Genomic DNA, 20,895 nt, shown 5'->3' on the forward strand with positions numbered 1-20,895 from the left:
CCTTTGCTTCCGCATATCAAGAAGCCAGAGTGATCCTCCTAGGAGACATGAACCTTCTAATGGATCAGTCTATTGATCGGTTCCTGTTGAGGGGAGAGGGAGACGTAAGACAAGGGGTCTCCCCATTAGCCTCATTAATGGAGGAGATAGGCTGGGTAGATCTATGGAGAGTTAGTCATATGGGACTTCGTGAATTCACATGTCACACACCACAATTTGATGCATTGTCTCGTATAGATTATATTTTTGGCACGTCCTCTGTATATAACTCTATGGAAAGCATTGACATCTTCCCAGAGCAATTTCTGATCACAGTCCGATTCTTCTGCAAATGTCATTACCGGAAGTGGGTAGGAGGGGGGCCCTTAAAATTCACCCGTTTTGGCTCCAATTAATCAAACCGAATGATAGGATCCCAGATCAGCTAGATGTCTTTCTTGAAGCACATAGGCAGGAGCAGAATGGGTTACTACGATGGGATACGCTGAAAGCGTATTTGAGAGGCTGCCTGAAATCATCAATATCATTTGTGAAGAGCTCCTCGGCCCAAAGGGAAAGGAATTTGGCGGGAAAGTGTGCAGAATTGGAGGCCGCGTTTGTGGGTGATCCCTCCCCACAAAACAGGGAGGTTTGGCTCTCGGTGGGGAGGGATTATCTTCTAGTACTGCAGGAGAAGGCGGAACGTAGAATCTTCACTGGCCAATCCTTTTTTGAATTGGGTAACCAATCCGGCAAACTCTTGGCTCATGTGGTGAGACAGAATACCTTGTCTCCTCCAGTGTTGAACATTCGAAACGCTCAGAATGTTTTGGTCCATACCTCCCAGGAGATACTGGCTCAATTTGCAGACTTCTATAGGGACTTATATACGTCTAGGGCTGGACACTCAATGGAAGAGTTGGGGAAATATTTGGATGACATGCAGTTTCCACAGTTGATGGAGGAGGGTTGTGAGTTACTCGAGTCCCCCTTCACAGTAGAGGAGATTTCTGAGTGTATATTGGATATGACTAAAGGCAAGGCCTCGGGCCCAGATGGGATTCCTCTGGAAGTATATATTCAATACATTGAGGTTATGTCAGCCCAACTTCTTTCTCTATTTGAGGCGTGCTTATTGGCGGGGGACCTGGCGGATTCTATGAAAGAAGCTACCATAGTAGTTATTCTGAAACCAGGCAAGAACCCAGAGGATTGTGGTTCTTACCGCCCCATATCACTGCTTAACATAGACTATAAGATACTGACTAAATTAATGGCCAATAGACTAGCGCGGGTCATTAATGATGTCATACACTCTGATCAGACCGGTTTTATATCAGGGAAATCCACTTCGGATAGTATTCGTAGAGCTCAGGTGGTTACTCAGATGGGGTGGTGGGAGCAGCAGGATTGGGCGCTGGCATCCTTGGATGCTGCCAAGGCATTTGACTGTAGAGTGGACATACCTATGTGAGGTGCTCAGGAAATTTGGGTTTGGAACTACCTTTATCAAATGGATTACGATCATATATAAAGAGCCTCGAGCCTCGGTAGTGGTTAATGGGATTTTGTCCCCCTCCTTTTTGCTTCATAGGGGTACGAGACAGGGGTGCCCATTGTTCCCCTTATTGTTCGCACTTGCCATAGAGCCCCTGGCTATAGGGATTCGAAGAGATATGGCCTTTCAGGGAATTCGGATCGGACCGCGGGAAGACCGCATAGGACTTTACGCTGATGATATGCTGCTGTTCCTGGCCAACCCGAATGCCTCATTACCCAGGGCTATGAGATTGATGGAGGTGTTTAGCAGTTTTTCGGGCCTGCATGTTAACTGGAGTAAGTCCTATCTCATGCCTCTCCATTCTAACAATTGTGGGTGGGGTTCACATTTTCAGGGTCTACAAGTGGTGCATAGTTTTAAATACCTGGGAGTTTGGATATCTAGGGATAGTTCACACTCATAAGATATTAATGTGTACCCTCTACTTTCATATTTGAAAGATAAATTTGCAGTCTGGAAGTCACTCCCCTTATCAGTGGCAGGTAGAATTAACCTAATTAAAATGGTAGTGCTACCTAAATTGCTATATGTCTTGGAGCACGCGGACACAATGGTTCCTAAAAAGTTCTTTAATTTGGTCAACTCTTTATTTACTCCATTTATCTGGGGAAAGAATAGACATAAGCTCAAAATAGACACTCTGCAGAGGCCCAAACAGAGGGCGGGAGCGGCCCTACCGGATGTGTTTTTATACTATTTGGCACGTCAACTTAGATATATTAGGCTGTGGATGTTGGATGATCCATTGCCCAATGCCGAACATCATTTAGCACATTTTCTCAGAGTACCTAACTTATGGCCCGTTCTAGAACCACATGATTTTAGCCCTAAGCATACGTTACCGTTGATTAAACTGGCGAAGCAGGTGTGGGCTCATGCAAAATCACTGCTGAAATTTAAAGATACGGTAGCGGAGTTGCCGTTGTGGTCCAACCATGGATTACCTCACTTTTTGGGATTTCAGGATCATGCATTCTGGGAGGGTTTAGAGGTGACACAAATGAAGCATTTGAGTACTGGAGATGGACACGCGTTATCAGCAAGGGAGATACAAGATACATTCCAGGTGCCAGAGAGGGATACATTTAGATGTGTACAGCTGCACCACGCTCTCAGGGCCCAATTCAGACACGCTCAGACTTTGATATCTTCCCTACCCCTTATAGGGGTGCTTCGAACACAAGGCCTGCGGGGCCTGATATCAGTAGTTTACACGTTCCTGCTGTCTCAAAGGTTAGCAAATGCGGGATGTGCGGTGGAACTCAGATGGAAGGGGCTGATTCCGAACCTGACTGAGGAGGATTGGCTTGATGCAATGCCTTCACATCTTGCGGTTTCACCAGCGGCTAATAATAAAATGACTCAGCTATATATTATCCATAGATGTTATATAACTCTTACCAGGCTATTGCATATGGGCAGATCTTCCTCGGCTAGTTGTAAAAGATGCCAGCATGGTCGGGCAGACTTTGACCATATGGTGTGGCACTGCCCGGTAATAGCTAAATTCTGGAGAGAGGTCACAGACTTTCTCTCCTCAGTAACAGGTAAACGAGTCCCCTGTGAGCCTGGGCTATGTTTGTTGGGTCTGTTCCCACCAAACTCCTGGTCACACTATGAAGGTATATTTCTACGGGAGACCCTGTTCATGGCCAGGAAGGCTATTGCACTTCGTTGGATGGGAGATCTTCACCCAACGGTTCCACAATGGAAATCACTGCTCAACTCAGTAATACCTTAGGCTAATCTAGTATACAAACATAGGGGGTGTCCGTATAAATTTCTGGAAGTGTGGGGTAGTTGGTGCTCATCGCCTCTTGCATCATTTAATGTAGGTGACCTCAGGTCCTCCCTAAACAGTCTTGGGGTTTAATTGAGTAAGCAGGGACGGGGTAGCAGGCCCCAACTGGGGGGGGGGGGGAGGTTCGATAGGGGGTTGGACGAGATCAGTCCTGGATTGTACAAATATTTATAACAGGGTTGTATATATTTGCATTGCTTTTGTATACTCAGTAACATACCGGAAAAGGATGTACCACATCTTATTCTCACTGTGTAACGGAGATCGATGTTGTTTGTATGGTTATGTTACATTGAAATAATGGGTTTCTTGCATGTCACCCAAAATGTTATGTTTATCATACCTTGTGCACTGTGTATTTTCAATAAAATGCGTTTAAAAAAAAAAATAAGTGTTTTGGAGAGCCATTTGTATTAGAAGTGTAAAAAAGGAAAAATAAACCGCTTTAGAAAAGTTTCATTTTGATTTTTATTAAAAATAAAAAAAATATATACTTACCTCGTATGTAAAAATTAGGTAATAGTTAATATTTAGGTCATAATATTACAATGTTTGAAATACACTTTGTATATGGTGCAAGCATTGTTAAAGCACATACGGAAAAAAATACGCTTAATATTTTGACCTAGATATGAAAGTCTTATTGTCTTGAGAGTCAAACTCACTAACATACAAAATTAAAACAATGGAAACTAACTACAAAACTGGATGCATAAACAAACGGTCAAACTGGACACATGGCCGGCCTCTCTAGTAGATAGTCCTGCTGCCAGGGTGCTGCTCCCTCAGGGCTCACAAAAAAATTCTGCAAAGTATTCCCGGACTTAGAGTCCAGATATTCCTGGTCTTCCTTGCGGTGTCTCATCAATTGTAAATGATCCAGTGGAGATGTGTTGCTCCACGTCACCATCAAGTGCTAAGTCCTACATCTGTGTAAAATTGTGAAGAATCACACAGGCTTTTATAATGTGGTTCACATTGTCCGGATCCATCTGAATTGTGGACATAAAGACCCTCCATTCATTGGCTACAATACCATAGGCGCACTTAACAAACCAATGAGCCCTGGTGAGCCAATAGTTGAAAATGCACCTCCTGTCATCCAATCCACACCTGGGAAAGGGGCGCATAATGTGTGGAGAGTCCAAAGGCCTCATCTGCCGTTTTGACAAGTGGGGCCGGGGTCCAGAAGATCCGGGCAGTAGGTGGAGTTCTGGGAGGGCTAGCTTGTTAAGAAGCAGTGGACCCATTCAGGAAGCCCTAAAGATGCCAGCATCAGCAGTGCTACCATAGGACCCGATATCCACAGTCACAAAACAGTAATTACTCTCAGCCAAGGCCAACAGCACTACCAAGATATACTTTAATTGTAGAATAGGGACCCTGAGTGTGGCGGCTTCTTGACATTGATGTTTCCCGTTTAGCACACAATCCAGTTTGGAAACTGAGCAGTGTTCATGAACCCATCTGCATTGCTCATCCAATGTTTTGCAGTGGTTTGCGGCATCACAGTCTTCTTCAGTCTCTGCCAGATGACTTCAGAGGTAGACCGCATAAGGCCCGAAATTGTTGATGTCCCCAGTTTAAATAAAAAATGAAGGGATCTAAAGTAATTTCCAGTCGCAAGGAATCTGCAGAAATAATAGGAAAAAAATATTACCTGCATAAACTATCAACATTACTGCCCTGTTTACAGGCCTCCTCACTTTTACAGTGTTTTTAAAAATAACAATGACATTACTATGTATTGCATATGGTCTTTGTGGCCTTGACAATACTAGTTAAAGAAGCAAGCTAACACATGTTGTAAAAGAGGGCATTCTCAGTACTGATCGGTATATCATGCTATGGGGGAATTGAGTAAGGCCATTTACCATGGTGTTCGCTTTATCAGGGCGTTTTCTTCAAAAAACGAGACAGTATGTGTTCTTACCTCCAGCGTGACTATGAGCAGATGCTGCGTCGCATGTTGGTGTTCTGGAACGTTAGTCCAGGATGCAGCTCCTCCAGCAGGTGATCGGCAGAAAGATTGAAATTTTGCAGGGTACAGCCGCAGGTCCTCATACAGGTTGTAGATGTACCCTTTGGAGGCACGTTGGGAGACAAATAGGTGAACCCAAAGCATCCTTCTCGTCTTAGGTTCTTCCTTCACCATCTGGCGTTGCTCTCCATGTCTCCTGAGAGATGAGCCACAACAACAGAACATAGTCCATAGGTTTAGATGACGTGTTCACAAGCCAAAAAGTAGTCAAAAACCAAACTGACAAAGCAGAGGAATCAGACAAAGCATGCATGAAATATGGACACAACTAGGATAACATACGTGTGTTAAGTATGGGCAGACTGAACGCACACGGAGATACACGCACGTAAAACGCTGAGTATTTTGTGGACGTTAAACAGACATGCCCGTGTAAATGTAGCCTAAGAAACGCTGTGCTTGGCAAATTAGTGCATGTGCAGTGCAGTGCAGTGCCGTGCTTAATGTGTTTCAATGGAGGCCGCTGATTGATGTGTCGAGACACAATTTCCTCCACCATCGGCCATGTTTAGGACCAGAGCGCCGTGCAGTCCATGGAGGATATGGTACTAAACAAGGAGGAAGGGCTTTACAAATTAAGATATTGCACTGATCTGCTAGCAACCGTGTACTAGTAAGTGGCTTGTAATTGTGTTCTTTGTACATCTGGGAAAATTATTGGGGCCATCCCATTTAAAATCAAAAAAATACTCACCCAGATATCCCCTACTGGTGGCAGGCTTCAATACTAGCTGTGTCACCCACAGACCGTCAGAAACTATTTGGGCCGTTGCCTAATGGGGTTTTTTGATCTTTAAAAATTGTGTGCAAATGGTTTACATGCAGTACTCTCACTTACTAAGGCCTTATTCACACGAACGTGTGCGTTTTGCGTACGCAAAAAAACGCTGCATTTTTGCGCGTTGCAGTTCCGTGTGCCAACAGTGTTTGCTGCGTGGCTGCGTGATTTTCACACGTCATCCTTATGACACGCGGTTTTGATGTTTAGAAAAAGAAATGAAGGAAGTGCTTTTAGTTTTTCCTTCATTTCTTTACTGTTGCGCGAATCACGCGCGACACATGGAAGTGCTTCCGTGTGATTTTGATGCACGCATTGACTTCAATGGGTGCATTATGCGCGAAAAAAGGCCAAGTATAGGACATGTCGTGAGTTTTACGCAGCGGACATACACTACCGTTCAAAAGTATAGGGTCACTTAGAAATTTCCTTATTTTGAAGATAACATTAAATTAATCAGAAATACACTCTATACATTGTTAATGTGCTAAATGACTATTCTAGCTGCAAAAGTCTGGTTTTTAATGCAATATCTACATAGGTGTATAGAGGCCCATTTCCAACAACCATCACGCCAGTGTTCTAATAGTACATTGTGTTTGCTAACTGTGTTAGAAAGCTAACGGATGATTAGAAAACACTTGAAAACCCTTGTGCAATTATGTTAGCACCGCTGTAAACAGTTTTGCTGTTTAGAGGAGCTATGAAACTGACCTTCCTTTGAGCTAGTTGAGAATCTGGAGCATTACATTTGTGGGCTCCATTAAACTCTCAAAATGGCTAGAAAAAGAGAGCTTTCATGTGAAACTCGACAGTCTACTCTTGTTCTTAGAAATGAAGGCTATTCCATGCGAGAAATTGCCAAGAAACTGAAGATTTCCTACAACGGTGTGTACTACTCCCTTCAGAGGACAGCACACACAGGCTCTAACGAGAGTAGAAAGAGAAGTGGGAGGCCCCGCTGCACAACTGAGCAACAAGACAAGTACATTAGAGTCTCTAGTTTGAGAAATAGACCCCTCAAAGGTCCTCAACTGGCAGCTTCATTAAATAGTACCCGCAAAACGCCAGTGTCAACGTCTACAGTGAAGAGGCGACTCCGGGATGCTGGCCTTCAGTGCAGAGTGGCAAAGAAAAAGCCATACCTGAGACTGGCTAATAAAAGGAAAAGATTAATATGGGCAAAAGCACACAGACATTGGACAGAGGAAGATTGGAAAAAAGTGTTTTGGACAGATGAATCGAAGTTTGAGGTGTTTGGATCACACAGAAGAACATTTGTGAGACGCAGAACAACTGAAAAGATGCTGGAAGAGTGCCAGACGCCATCTGTCAAGCATGGTGGAGGTAATGTGATGGTCTGGGGTTGCTTTGGTGCTGGTAATGTGGGAGATTTGTACAAGGTAAAAGGGATTTTGAATAAGGAAGGCTATCACTCCATTTTGCAACGCCATGCCATACCCTGTGGACAGCGCTTGATTGGAGCCAATTTCATTCTACAACAGAACAATGACCCAAAGCACACCTCCAAATTATGCAAGAACTATTTAGGGAAGAAGCAGGCAGCTGGTATTCTATCTGTAATGGAGTGGGCAGCGCAGTCGCCAGATCTCAACCCCATAGAGCTGTTGTGGGAGCAGCTTGACCGTATGGTACGCTAGAAGTGCCCATCAAGCCAATCCAACTTGTGGGAGGGCCTTCTGGAAGCATGGGGTGAAATTTCTCCCGATTACCTCAGCAAATTAACAGCTAGAATGCCAAAGGTCTGCAATGCTGTAATTGCTGCAAGTGGAGCATTCTTTGACAAACGCAAAGTTTGAAGGAGAAAATTATTATTTCAAATAAAAATCATTATTTCTAACCTTGTCAATGTCTTGACTATATTTTCTAGTCATTTTGCAACTCATTTGATAAATATAAGTGTGAGTTTTCATGGAAAACACAAAATTGTCTGGGTGACCCCAAACTTTTGAACGGTAGTGTACGCTGCGTGAAAAACACGGACTGTCTGAACGGCCCCGTTGACTAACATAGGTCCGTGTTAACCCCTTCCCGCACCTTGACGTTAATGCACGTCAATGTGTGCAGTTCGTTCCCGCACCTTGACGTGCACTAACGTCTGCACTTTAAAAGTTAACCGCCGCGTGGCGCAACACCGCAGCGGCGGTTTACTTCAGTTAGTCTGCCCCGATGTCCGGGCAGACTACAAGGGACGAATGAAAGCGGTCCCTTGCTCCAGATCGCTCTGATTGGTTAGTCTGTTCAGACTTTCCAATCAGAGCTTAGGATCTTAGAAGTACGACGTCACAGGCTCCGATTTCCTGTTGGAGTCAGGAAGTTAAGGAGATCGGAGCCTGTGGACGTCGTGAGAAGAGAAAGTGACAAAAAAAAGCCCAAAAACACCCATTAACCCCTTGATCACAGCATTTAAACTGTGATCACCCCCTCCCTTCCTCTCTGTCTATAAGGGAGATTTTTTTTCTGTTATTAAAATTAAAAAAAAAATCATAAAACTCAAAAAAATAAGTTTAGTGAGCGTTAATCAGCGTCCATTTAGTCGGTGTAAGACCGTCTGTTAGTCAGCGTCAGACCGTCTTGTTTGTAAATCAATCAGCGTCAGTCATCGTCTTTTTGTCAGTGTAGTTTAGTCACCGTTAGCCAGTTTGTGTCAGAAAATAAAAAACGTACTGCGTATGTTAGTGTTAGATCAGTGCATCAGTTAATCAGCGTCAGTTAGCATCACTCAGTGTGTGATTGTCAGTCAGCGTCGTCTTTTTGTCAGTGTACTTTAGTCAGTCAGCGTCAGTTAGTCAGTCTTTTTGTCCGTGTTAGTGAGAGTTTTAATGTCATAAAATTAAAAAAAACAAAAAAAATATATTAGTGTACATTAGTGTTAGTATTTTATGTAAAAAAAGACAAAAAAAGTTATATTATACATTTGTTGTATACAGCACTTTAGTATACAAGTCCACATATACACTTTAGTAAAAATAATAAAAATGGCCCGCAAAACCTTTACTGCAGAGGAGGCATATGAGATGCTCGCATCGGACACCGATACTGCAAGTGATCCTGGGTCCACATTTGTGCTGTCCTCCTCCTCAAGCGACACCGAAGAACCTCCTCGCAGTCGCAGGAGGGTTAGTGTTCAGGTTACACCTGCACCTGAACCCAATTGGTTGCCCCCAACCTCCTACACCCTTCCAAGTACCGGACTTTACTGCTGCTGCAGGGGTCCAAGTCCAGACATCAGGACTGTCCGAAATTGAGTTTTTCCAGCTCTTTTTTTCGGACAGCGTTGTGGAAAATATTGTTGAGCAAACTAATCTCTGTGCTCAACAATTCATTGCTGTCAACCCTGGTAGTTATTATGCCCGGCCATACAGGTGGCATCCCACCGACAAAGCAGAAATGCTTCAGTACTGGGGATTGGTCCTAAATATGGGCCTATCGAAGAAGCCATCGGTGAGGGCCTATTGGTCCACCGATATTCTGTACCACTGCCCCTTATACCGCACCACAATGCCCAGGGCTCGTTTTGAGGCAATCCAAAAATTCTTGCATTTCAATGATAATTCCCAGTGCCCCCCCCAGAATGACCCAAATTTTGATCTACTCTATAAAATTAGACCCCTTATTTCCCATTTGGCCCAAACATTTGCATCGTCCTATACCCCATCAAGACAAATTGCCATTGACGAGTCCCTGGTGCATTTCAAAGGAAGGGTGAAGTACAGGCAGTATTTGCCCAACAAACGTGCCAGGTATGGCATCAAGATCTATAAGTTGTCGGAGTCGGGCTACACACATACTTTTAGAATATATGAGGGAAGGGACAGTCAGAATTGTATACAAGTGTACCCCTGTTCAAATGCCTGGCAGAGCAAAAAACAGTGGTGTGTGGGACGGTCCGCAAAAACCAGAGACAGCTCCCAAAAACCCTTCTCAGTCAACCCCTGCAGCGTGGGGAGAGCAGGGTGCTCCACAGTGAAGGGGTCCTTTTTTTAAAAATTCAGGGACAAGGATGTCCTAATGCTAACATCCATTCACGACGCCACCTGCTCCCTTGCTCCTGTGCGTGGTGCAACACCCACCACCACGTCACGGCCTCTCTGCATCCAGGCCTATAACAAATACATGGGGGGAGTGGACCTTTCTGACCAGGTGCTCAAGCCGTACAATGCCATGCGGAAATCAAAAATTTGGTACAAAAAATTGGCGGTGCACTTTGTCCAAATGCCATTGTACAACTCCTTTGTAATATACAGGAGCACTGGTCAGGAGGGGACATACCTGGAGTACAGGAGAAGGTAATCAAATCCCTTCTCTTTGGGAATGTGGCAGAGGTAGGGGAAAGTTCTACCTCTGCAAGCAGTGATGTCCCCAGGATAGTTCCAGGACAGCACTTTCCTGGTGAAGTGCCGTCCACAGAAAAAAAAAAGCGCCCCCAGAAAAGGTGTCGTGTCTGTGCCAAAAGAGGCATAAGGAGAGACACGACATACCAGTGTAACACCTGTCCCACCCACCCTGGACTGTGTATCAAGGAGTGCTTCCAAATATATCACACCTCTCTGGAATTCTAAATTTAATTTGTATCTGCCCCTTTCAATTATAATTATCGTCCCTTTCATTTTAAATTACAGCGCCTTACCATAACCATTTCACCATTTAAAAATTTAACATCCCCTCCATAACAAAACTAAAAATACCCATTATACCCCTAGATGAATACCTAAGATTTGTAATACCGTGTAGTATCTGCACAATTTTTTAGGCCTATGCAAACATGACATGTGCCCAAAAAACATCCAAGTAAAATAAGGCCTCAAAATCCTTGTGGTGTTCCAATACTTTCTGGCCCTGCCATATGTCCAGCAACAGCAGATTAGGGCCAAGTTGGGGGTATTTCTAAACTCGAAATAGCCTGATAAATGTTGAGGTGCTTTTCTTCACTTGCATGCTCTGTGTCTGAAAAATCTGTCCTATAAATGAAGCATTTGTGAAAAAAATTGAAAATGTTCTTTTTCACACCACATTTCCACAAGATTCTGCAAAAAAACTGTGCGGTCAAAAAAGTGATGACACCCCTAGATAAATTCCTTGAGGGGTGTAGTATTCTAAATGGGGTCATTTCTGGGTGTTTTCCATCATTATGGGGGCTCAGAGTCTCTTCAAAGATCAAATGGAGCCGTTGAACCAATCATGCAAAACTTGGGCCCTGAAAATCAAAGGCTGCTCCTTCAATTCCAGGCACTGCCATGTGCCCACGCAACATATTTGGATCACTTTGGGGGTATCTCTGAACTCGGTTCAAATGGGCCAATAAATGTTGGTGTTTTTCTTCACTTGCATGCTCTGAACAATCTGTCCTATAAATGAAACATTGGTGAAAAAATTGAAAATAGTTTTTTTCACGCCAGATTTCGACAAGATTCTGCAAAACAAATGTGCGGTCAAAAATGTGATCGCACACCGAGAAAAATTCTTAGAGGGGTGTAGTTATCAAAATGTGGCCATTTATGGGGGTTTCCCATAATTATGGGGGCTCAGAGTCTCATGCAAAACTTGAGTCCTGAAAAACTAAGGCTTCTGCTTCACTTCCCTGCACTGCCATGTGTCCACACAGCATATTTGGACCACTTTGGGGGTATCTCTGAACTCGGTACAAATGGGCCAATAAATGTTAAGGTGCTTTTCTTCACTTGCATGCTCTGTGTCTGAAAACTCTGTCCTATGAATGAAGCAGTTGTGAAAATTTTTGAAATGTTCTTTTTCACGCCAGATATCCATAAGATTCTGCAAAAAAATTGATCACACCCCTAGAAAAAATTCGTTGAGGGGTCAAGTTTCCAAAATGGGGTCACTTTTGGGGGGCTTCCACTGTTTTGGTCACTCCAGGGCATTACAAATTCGACATGGCACTGAAAACTATTCCAGCAAAATCCGTGCTCCAAAATCCAAATGACGCTCCTTCTCTTCTGAGCCTTGCTGTGGGTCCAAACAGCAGTGTATTACCACATATGTGGTATTGCCGTAATCGGGAGAAATTGCTTTACAAATGTAGTGGGGCTTTGTCTCCTTTATTCCTTGTCAAAATTAAACATTTCTATGTTTTTCCAGAAAAAAAGTAGATTTTCATATTCACACACTAATTCAAATTCATTTTGCAAAACAACTGTGCGGTCAAAATGCTAACTATACGCCTAGAAAGATTCCTTGAGGGGTGCAGTTTCCAAAATGGGGTCACTTTTTTCTCTGTTTTTACTGTATCGGCAGCACAAGAACTCTTCAAACCTGACATGGTGCCTAAAATATATTCTAAAAAAAGGAGGCCCCAAAATCCCCTAGGTGTTCCTTTGCTTCTGAGGCCTGTGCTTCAGTCCGTTAGCACACTACAGCCACATGTGGGATATTTCTAAAAAGTGCAGAATCTGTGCAATAAATATTGAGTTGCATTTTTTGGAAAAAAACCTTCTGTGTTACAGAAAAAAATGGATTACATATGAATTTTGGCAAAAAAAAATGAAATTTGTAAATTTCACCTCTACTTTGCTTTAATTCCTGTGAAACGCCTAAAGGATTAAAACACTTTCTGAATGCTGTTTTGAATACTTTGAGGGGTGCAGTTTTCAAAATGGGGTGATTTATGGGAACTTTCTAAAATATAGGGCCCTCAAAGCCACTGCAGAACTGAACTGGTCCCTGAAAAAATAGGCTTTTGAAATTTTCTTGAAAATATGAGAAATTGCTGCTAAAGTTCTAAGCCTTGTAACGTCCTAGAAAAAGAAAAGAATGTTCCAAAAACGATGCAAATATAAAGTAGACATATGGGAAATATATACTAGTAAGTATTTTGTGTGGTAATACTATCTGTCTTCCAAGCAGATAGATTTAAATTTCGAAAAATTGTAATTTTTGCAAATTTTCTCTAAATTTTGATGTTTTTCACAAATAAATATTAACTTTATCGACCAAATTTTTTCACTAACATAAAGTACAATATCTCACGAGAAAACAATCTCAGAATCGCTTGGATAGGTAAAAGCATTCCGGAGTTATTACCACATAAAGTGACACATGTCAGATTTGAAAAATCTGCTTCGTCCTGAAGGCCAAAACAGGCTCAGTCCTGAAGGGGTTAAACACGTTTGTGTGATTAAGGCCTAACTTGTATCTGTAATGTCTCACATGACCATGCTCCTGGTGTTGATCTACTTGTGTGAGATTTAGTACAGTGTACAGTAGTTTTTTCCTCCTTTCTACACCTGTAGTACGGAATGTCACACATTACATGCCTTTTTAGCTCCACTTCTCCCTGCTCTCCATCCCCTCTGTCTGACAGACTTTGTTTCTCTGCTAATTGCAGAGTCAAGCAGCAGAACAGCAGAGCTGTGTCTCCGTAAGTAATTAAAGTGCTACCTTACACTTTGTAATAGAGGCGCATGTAGGCAGCTGTAAATATAGGGAATTTTTGTGAGGTAGAAAGGAATCATGGGAACTGTAGTCCTTTACTAGGTTATCCTACCCACAGCAAACCCTAGCAAAATGAAAACCGTGCTATACAGGACTGGGCAACATAATGAAAAATAACTACTTCTGGACTACAGTGTCATCACCTGGTGACCATTTAGGCACATACAGGTACTTTTCTGTGTTATAAGCTCAAAAACCCCTTTTAAAAGGCTAATCCCATCACAGACGTTCATGGCATATCCACAGAATATGATATAGATGTCCAATAGATGAGTCCTACCTCGGGCACCTGCACCTATCTCTAGAACAGGGTCCTCTGACCCCCATCCTACCTTTTCCTGCTCTTACTTTACTCTGACCACTGAGTTCTTAGGGTTATCTTGAAACAGCAGAGTACATTTTGGTATGCGGTTTCCAGAACTTCCAAAGAAGTGAAATGGAGTTCTGGAAACAGTGTTGCAGAATGAACTATGCTGTTTCTGGAACTCGGGAGCTAAGAAAATAGAGTAGCTTGCTGTGTATTGCTGTTTCCGGAACTGGGTGTTTCAGAAACGGTGTAGTATAATGCACTTGGCTATTTAAGAAAAAAAAAACCTTCCTCTTCGTAACTCAATGGTTGGAGCACGTTGCAGAATGTAGGATGGGGGTCAGGATGGCCTGTTCTAGAGATTGGGTTTGAGTTCATGGCATATCCAGATAATATGCCGTAAATGTCCAAGACGAGAATACCCCATTTTATGAATAGTTGCACTGGGAAACTGTTTACTAGCCATTTAGTACCTAGTATAAAAATAATATTACTAAAATCATCCCTGGGACTTTTATATCTAAGAGATGGAAGTGTGCGATTTATGTTCTGGTTTTGCAGACATTGACCAATTTTATATTACCATTGGATTTATATTGCTTTTTTTTTGTTTTACTTGTTTCAGTCATTGACCGTAACACAAATCAAGAAGTTACGAATCTTAATAGATGAAAAAATTGCAGAAACAGACGCAGAGCGTGTACGTTTAGAGGCGGCTAGATTTGAATGTCTGCGAGAAATAGGAAACCTGCTGCATCCGAGTGTTCCGATCAGTAATGATGAGGTAAGCATTTTATAAGTATTTAGCTGTAAATATGTTGGGGGAATTTATTAGGACCGGCGTTTCAGATACCAGTCTTAAAGGAAAGGTGTCATGAATGTTTTTTTTTTTATTTGTGTTTTTATTTAATAAAATGTTATATTGACTATATTTTTTCACACAATGTGTTTTTTATTTTATTTTTTAATTAACACTTTCTTACTTTACTGGGTGCTGCCATGTTTTATTTCATATATTTGGATGGGTATTACCCTCGTACAATTTATATATAATATGTTAATTCACACTAGCTGTACACCACCAATTGTCGATACATGAACAAAGGAACGGGGGGAGTAGGAAAAGTAGTGTGTTTAATCAATGTAAAAAATACTTTATTATTAAAAACAATGCTAGATGTAAATTACGATGCGCCAAAATCCCCTTAATTGGCACACTATGACAAATTATGTCTAGATTGTAATGCTCCGATTCTAAAGATGTATGTGTCTGGCCTCCACCTTGTATAATTGGGGAGAAACTGTAATAGTCCCTTGGCCAGAAATTAGATTATTCAAATTTACAGACGACTGTCCCCCTCAGTGTTGGTGAGGAAACAGTCAAATTGCATATGAAAATAAAGGTTCCCCCAACGGGCTGTAATAAAGCCCAGCGGTGGAGAAACCCCTACATCAATATGACTACAATAGGCTGCATGTACAAGCATGTGGCAGCAATGGGTTGCATGTACATCTATCCTGTGTGAGCCGACACGGCACAGCAGAGCTGAAACTGCTGCGTGCTAGCAACTACACAGGAGAGAGGAAAAGACCAGGCTACAGTCAAAGACAGGTGGCAGCACTAATGAATTGCCTAGATATTAATCTTCGACTAACGTCTCAGTAAATATTCTGCCTTGTCAGGCAGTAAATAACTTGCACAAAGCCTATTGAGTGCCAACAGAACCTGGCCAGCAGGGTTTACTACGTATCGTATGGGTTGATAAGTAAGCAGCGGTCAGCTGTATGTGTGTAACCGCAAGCTGTAGCAGAGAAACCTTGGCTGGATACAAACACAATACTATATACTATCATGTAAGTATAGGCTCAACACAGCAGAGCCGAGACTGCTACGCCAAGACAGCTCTGCAAGAGGGAGTGACAGACTGGCCGTGCTCCCGGGCGGGCAGCCACACAGGCAGTTCCAGTATCACGCAAGAGTAAGTACTCTGCCTGTCAGGCAGTTAGTATATTGTAACACAGTTTATTTTATTGTTTATTATATGAAATGTTAAATACTTTTGTGTCAAAAAAGACAAAAGTATAGTAGGTATGATACCTTTATTGGCTAACCATAAAAGTTCTATATGCAAGCTTTCAGAGCACACAGGCTCCTTCAGGCAGTTTACAAAACTACAAGCCCAGGGAGAGCCGACTGTGCCAACAGTGCGACCAGGAGGCCGTGGAGGATGAGGCCCACTTCCTGCTGCACTTCTCCAAATACTCAGCAGTGAGGGACACTCACTTCAGGAGACTCTCTGATCTCTTACCGGACTTCAGCTCCATGGAAGCGGAAGAGAAACTCTACATCCTGCTGGGTGAAGAGGAAAATACAGTGGGCATAGCGGCACAATATGTCACTGCATGCCATAGACTGAGAGAGACATGATATGCCATGGACTTGTATAACCCCGACCCTAGATGTGTCCCTATCCCCCAATCCCTCAGTCCCTATCCCTCATTCCCTTACTTCTTACTCGCTTTGTCAATGCTAATATGTATTTGGTCCTGCCAATAAAGCTTCTTTGAATTGAATTGATAGATAGATATGAAATAGATAGATATGAGATAGATAGATAGATATGAGATAGATAGACAGACAGACAGATAGATAGATGATCACACATGATAGGCAGTAATGATGTTACACTTAGGCCTGATTTACACGAGCGTGTGCGTTTTGCGCACGCAAAAAAACGCAGCGTTTTGCGTGCGCAAAAGGCACTTGACAGCTCCGTGTGTCATCAGTGTATGATGCGCAGCCGCCATCATAGAGATGAGGCTAGTCGACGTCGGTCACTGTCCAGGGTGCTGAAAGAGTTAACTGATCGGCAGTAACTCTTTCAGCACCCTCGACAGTGAATTCCGATATCGAGTAACCTGTTTAAAAAAAAAAGAGGTTCGTACTTACCGAGAACTTCCCGGCCGTTGCCTTGGTGACTCGTCCTTGGTGACGCGCCTCTCGACATCTGGCCCCACCTCCCTGGATGACGCGGCAGTCCATGTTACCGCTGCAGCCTGTGCTTGGCTTGTGATTGGCTGCAGCTGTCACTTGGACTGAATTGTCATCCCGGGAGGTCAGACTGGAGGAAGAAGCCGGGAGTTATCGGTAAGTCCGAACTTTTTTTTTTTTTTTTACACGTTCACGTATATTGGGATCGGAAGTCACTGTCCAGGGTGCTGAACCAGTTTAACTCTTTCAGCACCCTGGACAGTGACTGTCTACTCCTGCCGGGTTCGGTCAAAACGAGTTCCCGGTGAAGTTCGGTTCGCTCATCTCTAAGACACTCCGTTCGGATGTTTGTAAACAGAAAAGCACGTGGTGCTTTTCTGTTTACATTCAGTTTGACAGCTCTTGCGCGAATCACGCAGTTCGCACGGAAGTGCTTCCGTGCGACCCTCGTCGTTTCCACGCACCCATTGACTTCAATGGGTGCGTGATGCGCGAAAAACGCAGAATTTTAGAACATGTCGTGAGTTTTTTTTCAGCGCACTCACGCTGAGCAAAACTCACGGACTGTCTGCATGCCCCCATAGACTTGTATAGGTCCGTGCGACCCGCGTGAAAAGCACGCGAGTCGCACGGACGTATATCGCGTTCGTGTAAATGAGGCCTTAGGCTGGATTCACACGAGCGTGTGTGTTTTGCGCACACAAAAGGCACTTAACAGCTCCGTGTGGCATCACCATATGATGCGCGGCTGCGTGATTTTCGCGCAGCCGGCATTATTATGACACTCTGTTTTGTTTGTATGTTTGTAAACAGAAAAGCATGTGGTGCTTTTCTGTTTTCATTCATCCTTTTGACTGCTGTTGCGCGAATCACGCGCGTCCCACGGAAGTGCTTCCGTGTGGTGCGCGTGATTTTCACGCACCCATTGACTTCAATGGGTGCGTGATGCGCGAAATACACACAAAGAACGAACATGTCGTGAGTTTTACGCAGCGGACTCACGCTGCATAAAAATCACGGAACTGTCTGCACGGCCCCATAAACTAATATAGGTCCGTGCGAGACGCTTGAAAATCACGCGCGTTGCACGGACGTATATGACGCTCGTCTGAATAAGCCCTTACCCAGGTCTTTGGTGCAGCGGAAGTCCCGACACCTTCCAGCGTCGTGACGTCATGCGCGGCTCACAGCGTCATGATGCGAGAAGACGTCAGGACTACCGCTGTGCTCGGGAATGAGGGTAAGTATTTGTGTCGTTACTATAGTAACAGGGGCCCGTGTATTTTATGACATAGGCCCCAGTTACTATACTAAGTTTCTATAGACGCGGTCGCAATCGCGACTGTTGCCCGGTCACAGTTGCGACCCCGGTAATGGCAGTCGCCCGGGGATCCGGGACACCGGGCCAAAGATCCGGGGCTTGGGCCCCGGAAGTCCGGTGGTAGCCACGCCCCTGCTCCAAGGAGACATAATTTACGCAAGAGTTATCAAGGAAACAGTTAAAATGGAGTGAGTGTGCCTTTTAATAAAGTTGGTACAAATCCCTCGAATAACCTCCTTTACTTAGACTTGTGTCAATTTTTTTCCGCTCAGTATTTACGCAGCGTGTGGGTGAGATTTGTTTAATCTCATCCACTTTCCTGCTACTGTATTTGCTGCAGATTTTCAACAACAAATTCCGTTGCAGAAAAACCACAGTATTTACGCAACGCGTGAACTGACACTTCCAAAAATACCACACCTGTCCACAGGTTTGGTGTGGTATTGCAGCTCAGCCACCTTCACTTCAATAGAGCTGAGCTGCAATACCAGACACAACCCATGGACAGATGTGGCGCTGTTTTTGGAAGAAGGCAGCCATGTCTTTCTAATCCTGGTCAACCCCTCTAAGAAAACTAGATGGGAATATGAGCGATTTACTATCTAGAATTAATATGTTCCTGCAAAGCATTTTTATGTAACACTAATAACTACTTCCCCTTGGCTAATGTCAATATTAATTAGTTCCAAAGCAGATTCCGCTCTTAGGTAATTTCATTGTTTAACCAATTCAGTCCTCAGTACTTTTGGTTGAGTTTTACATTTAACTCCTTCCTGAACGCCCACTGTCTTTTGACATCGCTGTAGAAAAGGATTCACTGTATATACCTGTAACCCCTACCGTGATATAGTAGAGCAGCAGTAGAGAAATAGAATTCTCCACCCCTGCCCTCCAATGACTATCAGCACAATACAGATTGTAGCCTGTATCCTGCTAATGTAGGAGCTGGAGAACGTTTTTGCGATATTTTTGGCCACTGTTTTTGGCAAAAAAAAATTATTTAATTATTATTATTTTTTTATTTTTTTAAATTGCGGCTGAAATTGGCACAAGTGAACATACACCTACAACTCATGTCTGTCAATAGCGACAGTATGGCTGCTTTCACATGAGCATATTTTTCATCAGTATTTTTATTCTCTCTGTAATGCGGTCATGTCCTTTTAGGCTCTGTTTACATCTGCGCTTTTTTTTTCCGTTGTTCTGCTCCGTCAAAGGAGCAGCGAAACAAAAATATCCGAATCGCAGAATCCATTGAATGATGGACACCAACGAGGCCCATCGGAACCCAATGACTTTAATGTGTTCCTTCGAGTTTCAGTCATGGTGTTTGTCATTTTGCTGGGCAAAATAGTGCTACATGCTGCGCTATTTTGTTCAGCAAAAATTACAGAATCTGCTACAGAGCCTCGGACGCAGATGTGACCGTTTCAGTGTTGAAATGCTTTACCTAAATAAATTTATATTTACTGCTATCAATTTCTCCTCAACCCCTGATGTCATCAGTGTCCGCTATTCCTAATTTTTCATCCTCTGACTTATCTCCATTTCTCACTGTCCGACCATAGGAAGGAGCCGCAGCTGACTATGGGGTGCTGTTTCACTCTAGATTTTTGGTTGTCATGATCTGGTGAAAGAAGTCTAGGGGAACCTCAAGACCCCATTGCGGTACCCAAACTGATAAATCAACCCTAACCTGGTGTACAAACTGAATAGTTTTAATATAAAGGAAATGTTCTCCAGCTTGTCAGGAATATTGAAAGTGGTTGTCTGGTATAAATAAAAACATTTTCAAATATGCTATTAGGGCATTCTACGTTAATAAAGGGATCCCCCTTTCAGGGCCCTCCTCTATTCGCCAAAGTGGAGTGCTACTACAAAGAGCATTCCTGGATCTGGAGGATCAAACATGTCTATGCACTACATGAACAGGCCATTGGTTTTAATAGAAACTGTGCAATGCTTCATTTCCCCTGTGGTGGTGCTGTAGAGGAATTGAACACATTTGTGATCAGCTTCTCATCAGGCAATCTTTCTAATGAAAAGTGATTTTGGTTGTTTAAAAAACAAAACTTTTTCCACCATAAGAACAAAACTGTTATATATCGTTTTTCTTTCCAATTATCTCTCAATTTATATAAAAGAGAAAATAAGTTATAATACATAAATTCTGTTTTAATTAGAAAAATAGCTTTATGTGCGGGTTAGAAAATCTGTAAAAAGTAAAAAGAATGTATCTACAAATAAATAACCGTTCCAGAATCAGCAATCACATGGTCAGCGTCAGTCATTATAGGCAATATGTCCTTTTATCCAGAAATATCTATGTTTAACGTGCCATCCCATAATGCACTTAAGAGATTGAGATGCTCAATGCTGATTCCCTGGATTTTAGACTGTTTATAGGCACAAGTCTTTACAGGTCAGGATAGACGCCAGGTAAGTGAGGGTCCTCGGTTCATGTTCTTCTTTCTATTTACATAGAGTGATTGGCTCCGGTGTCAGACAGTTTCCATGATTCATGGATTTCTACATTCTTAGAAATAAAAGGAAGTCCATCTGTGCATTGTGGCTTTATAGGTAACTGGACAAATAACTTACACGTTTCGATGCAAATACATATATATAAAATGAGGAAAAAA

General features: G+C 43.0%; 1 protein-coding gene across 2 annotated transcripts in view; it reads left to right on the plus strand.

Annotated features, from left to right (window-relative positions):
* SARS1 (seryl-tRNA synthetase 1) overlaps window positions 1–20,895 on the plus strand; it is a 193,354-nt gene that overhangs the window by 32,739 nt on the left and 139,720 nt on the right. For both annotated transcript variants that reach the window (XM_075853538.1, XM_075853537.1), the window contains one exon: window positions 14,566–14,724. In XM_075853538.1, coding sequence (XP_075709653.1) covers window positions 14,566–14,724 — 159 coding nt within the window. The remainder of the gene's footprint in view (window positions 1–14,565; window positions 14,725–20,895) is intronic.

Source organism: Rhinoderma darwinii, chromosome 2, assembly GCF_050947455.1.
Source record: "Rhinoderma darwinii isolate aRhiDar2 chromosome 2, aRhiDar2.hap1, whole genome shotgun sequence".
Taxonomy (NCBI): domain Eukaryota; kingdom Metazoa; phylum Chordata; class Amphibia; order Anura; family Rhinodermatidae; genus Rhinoderma; species Rhinoderma darwinii.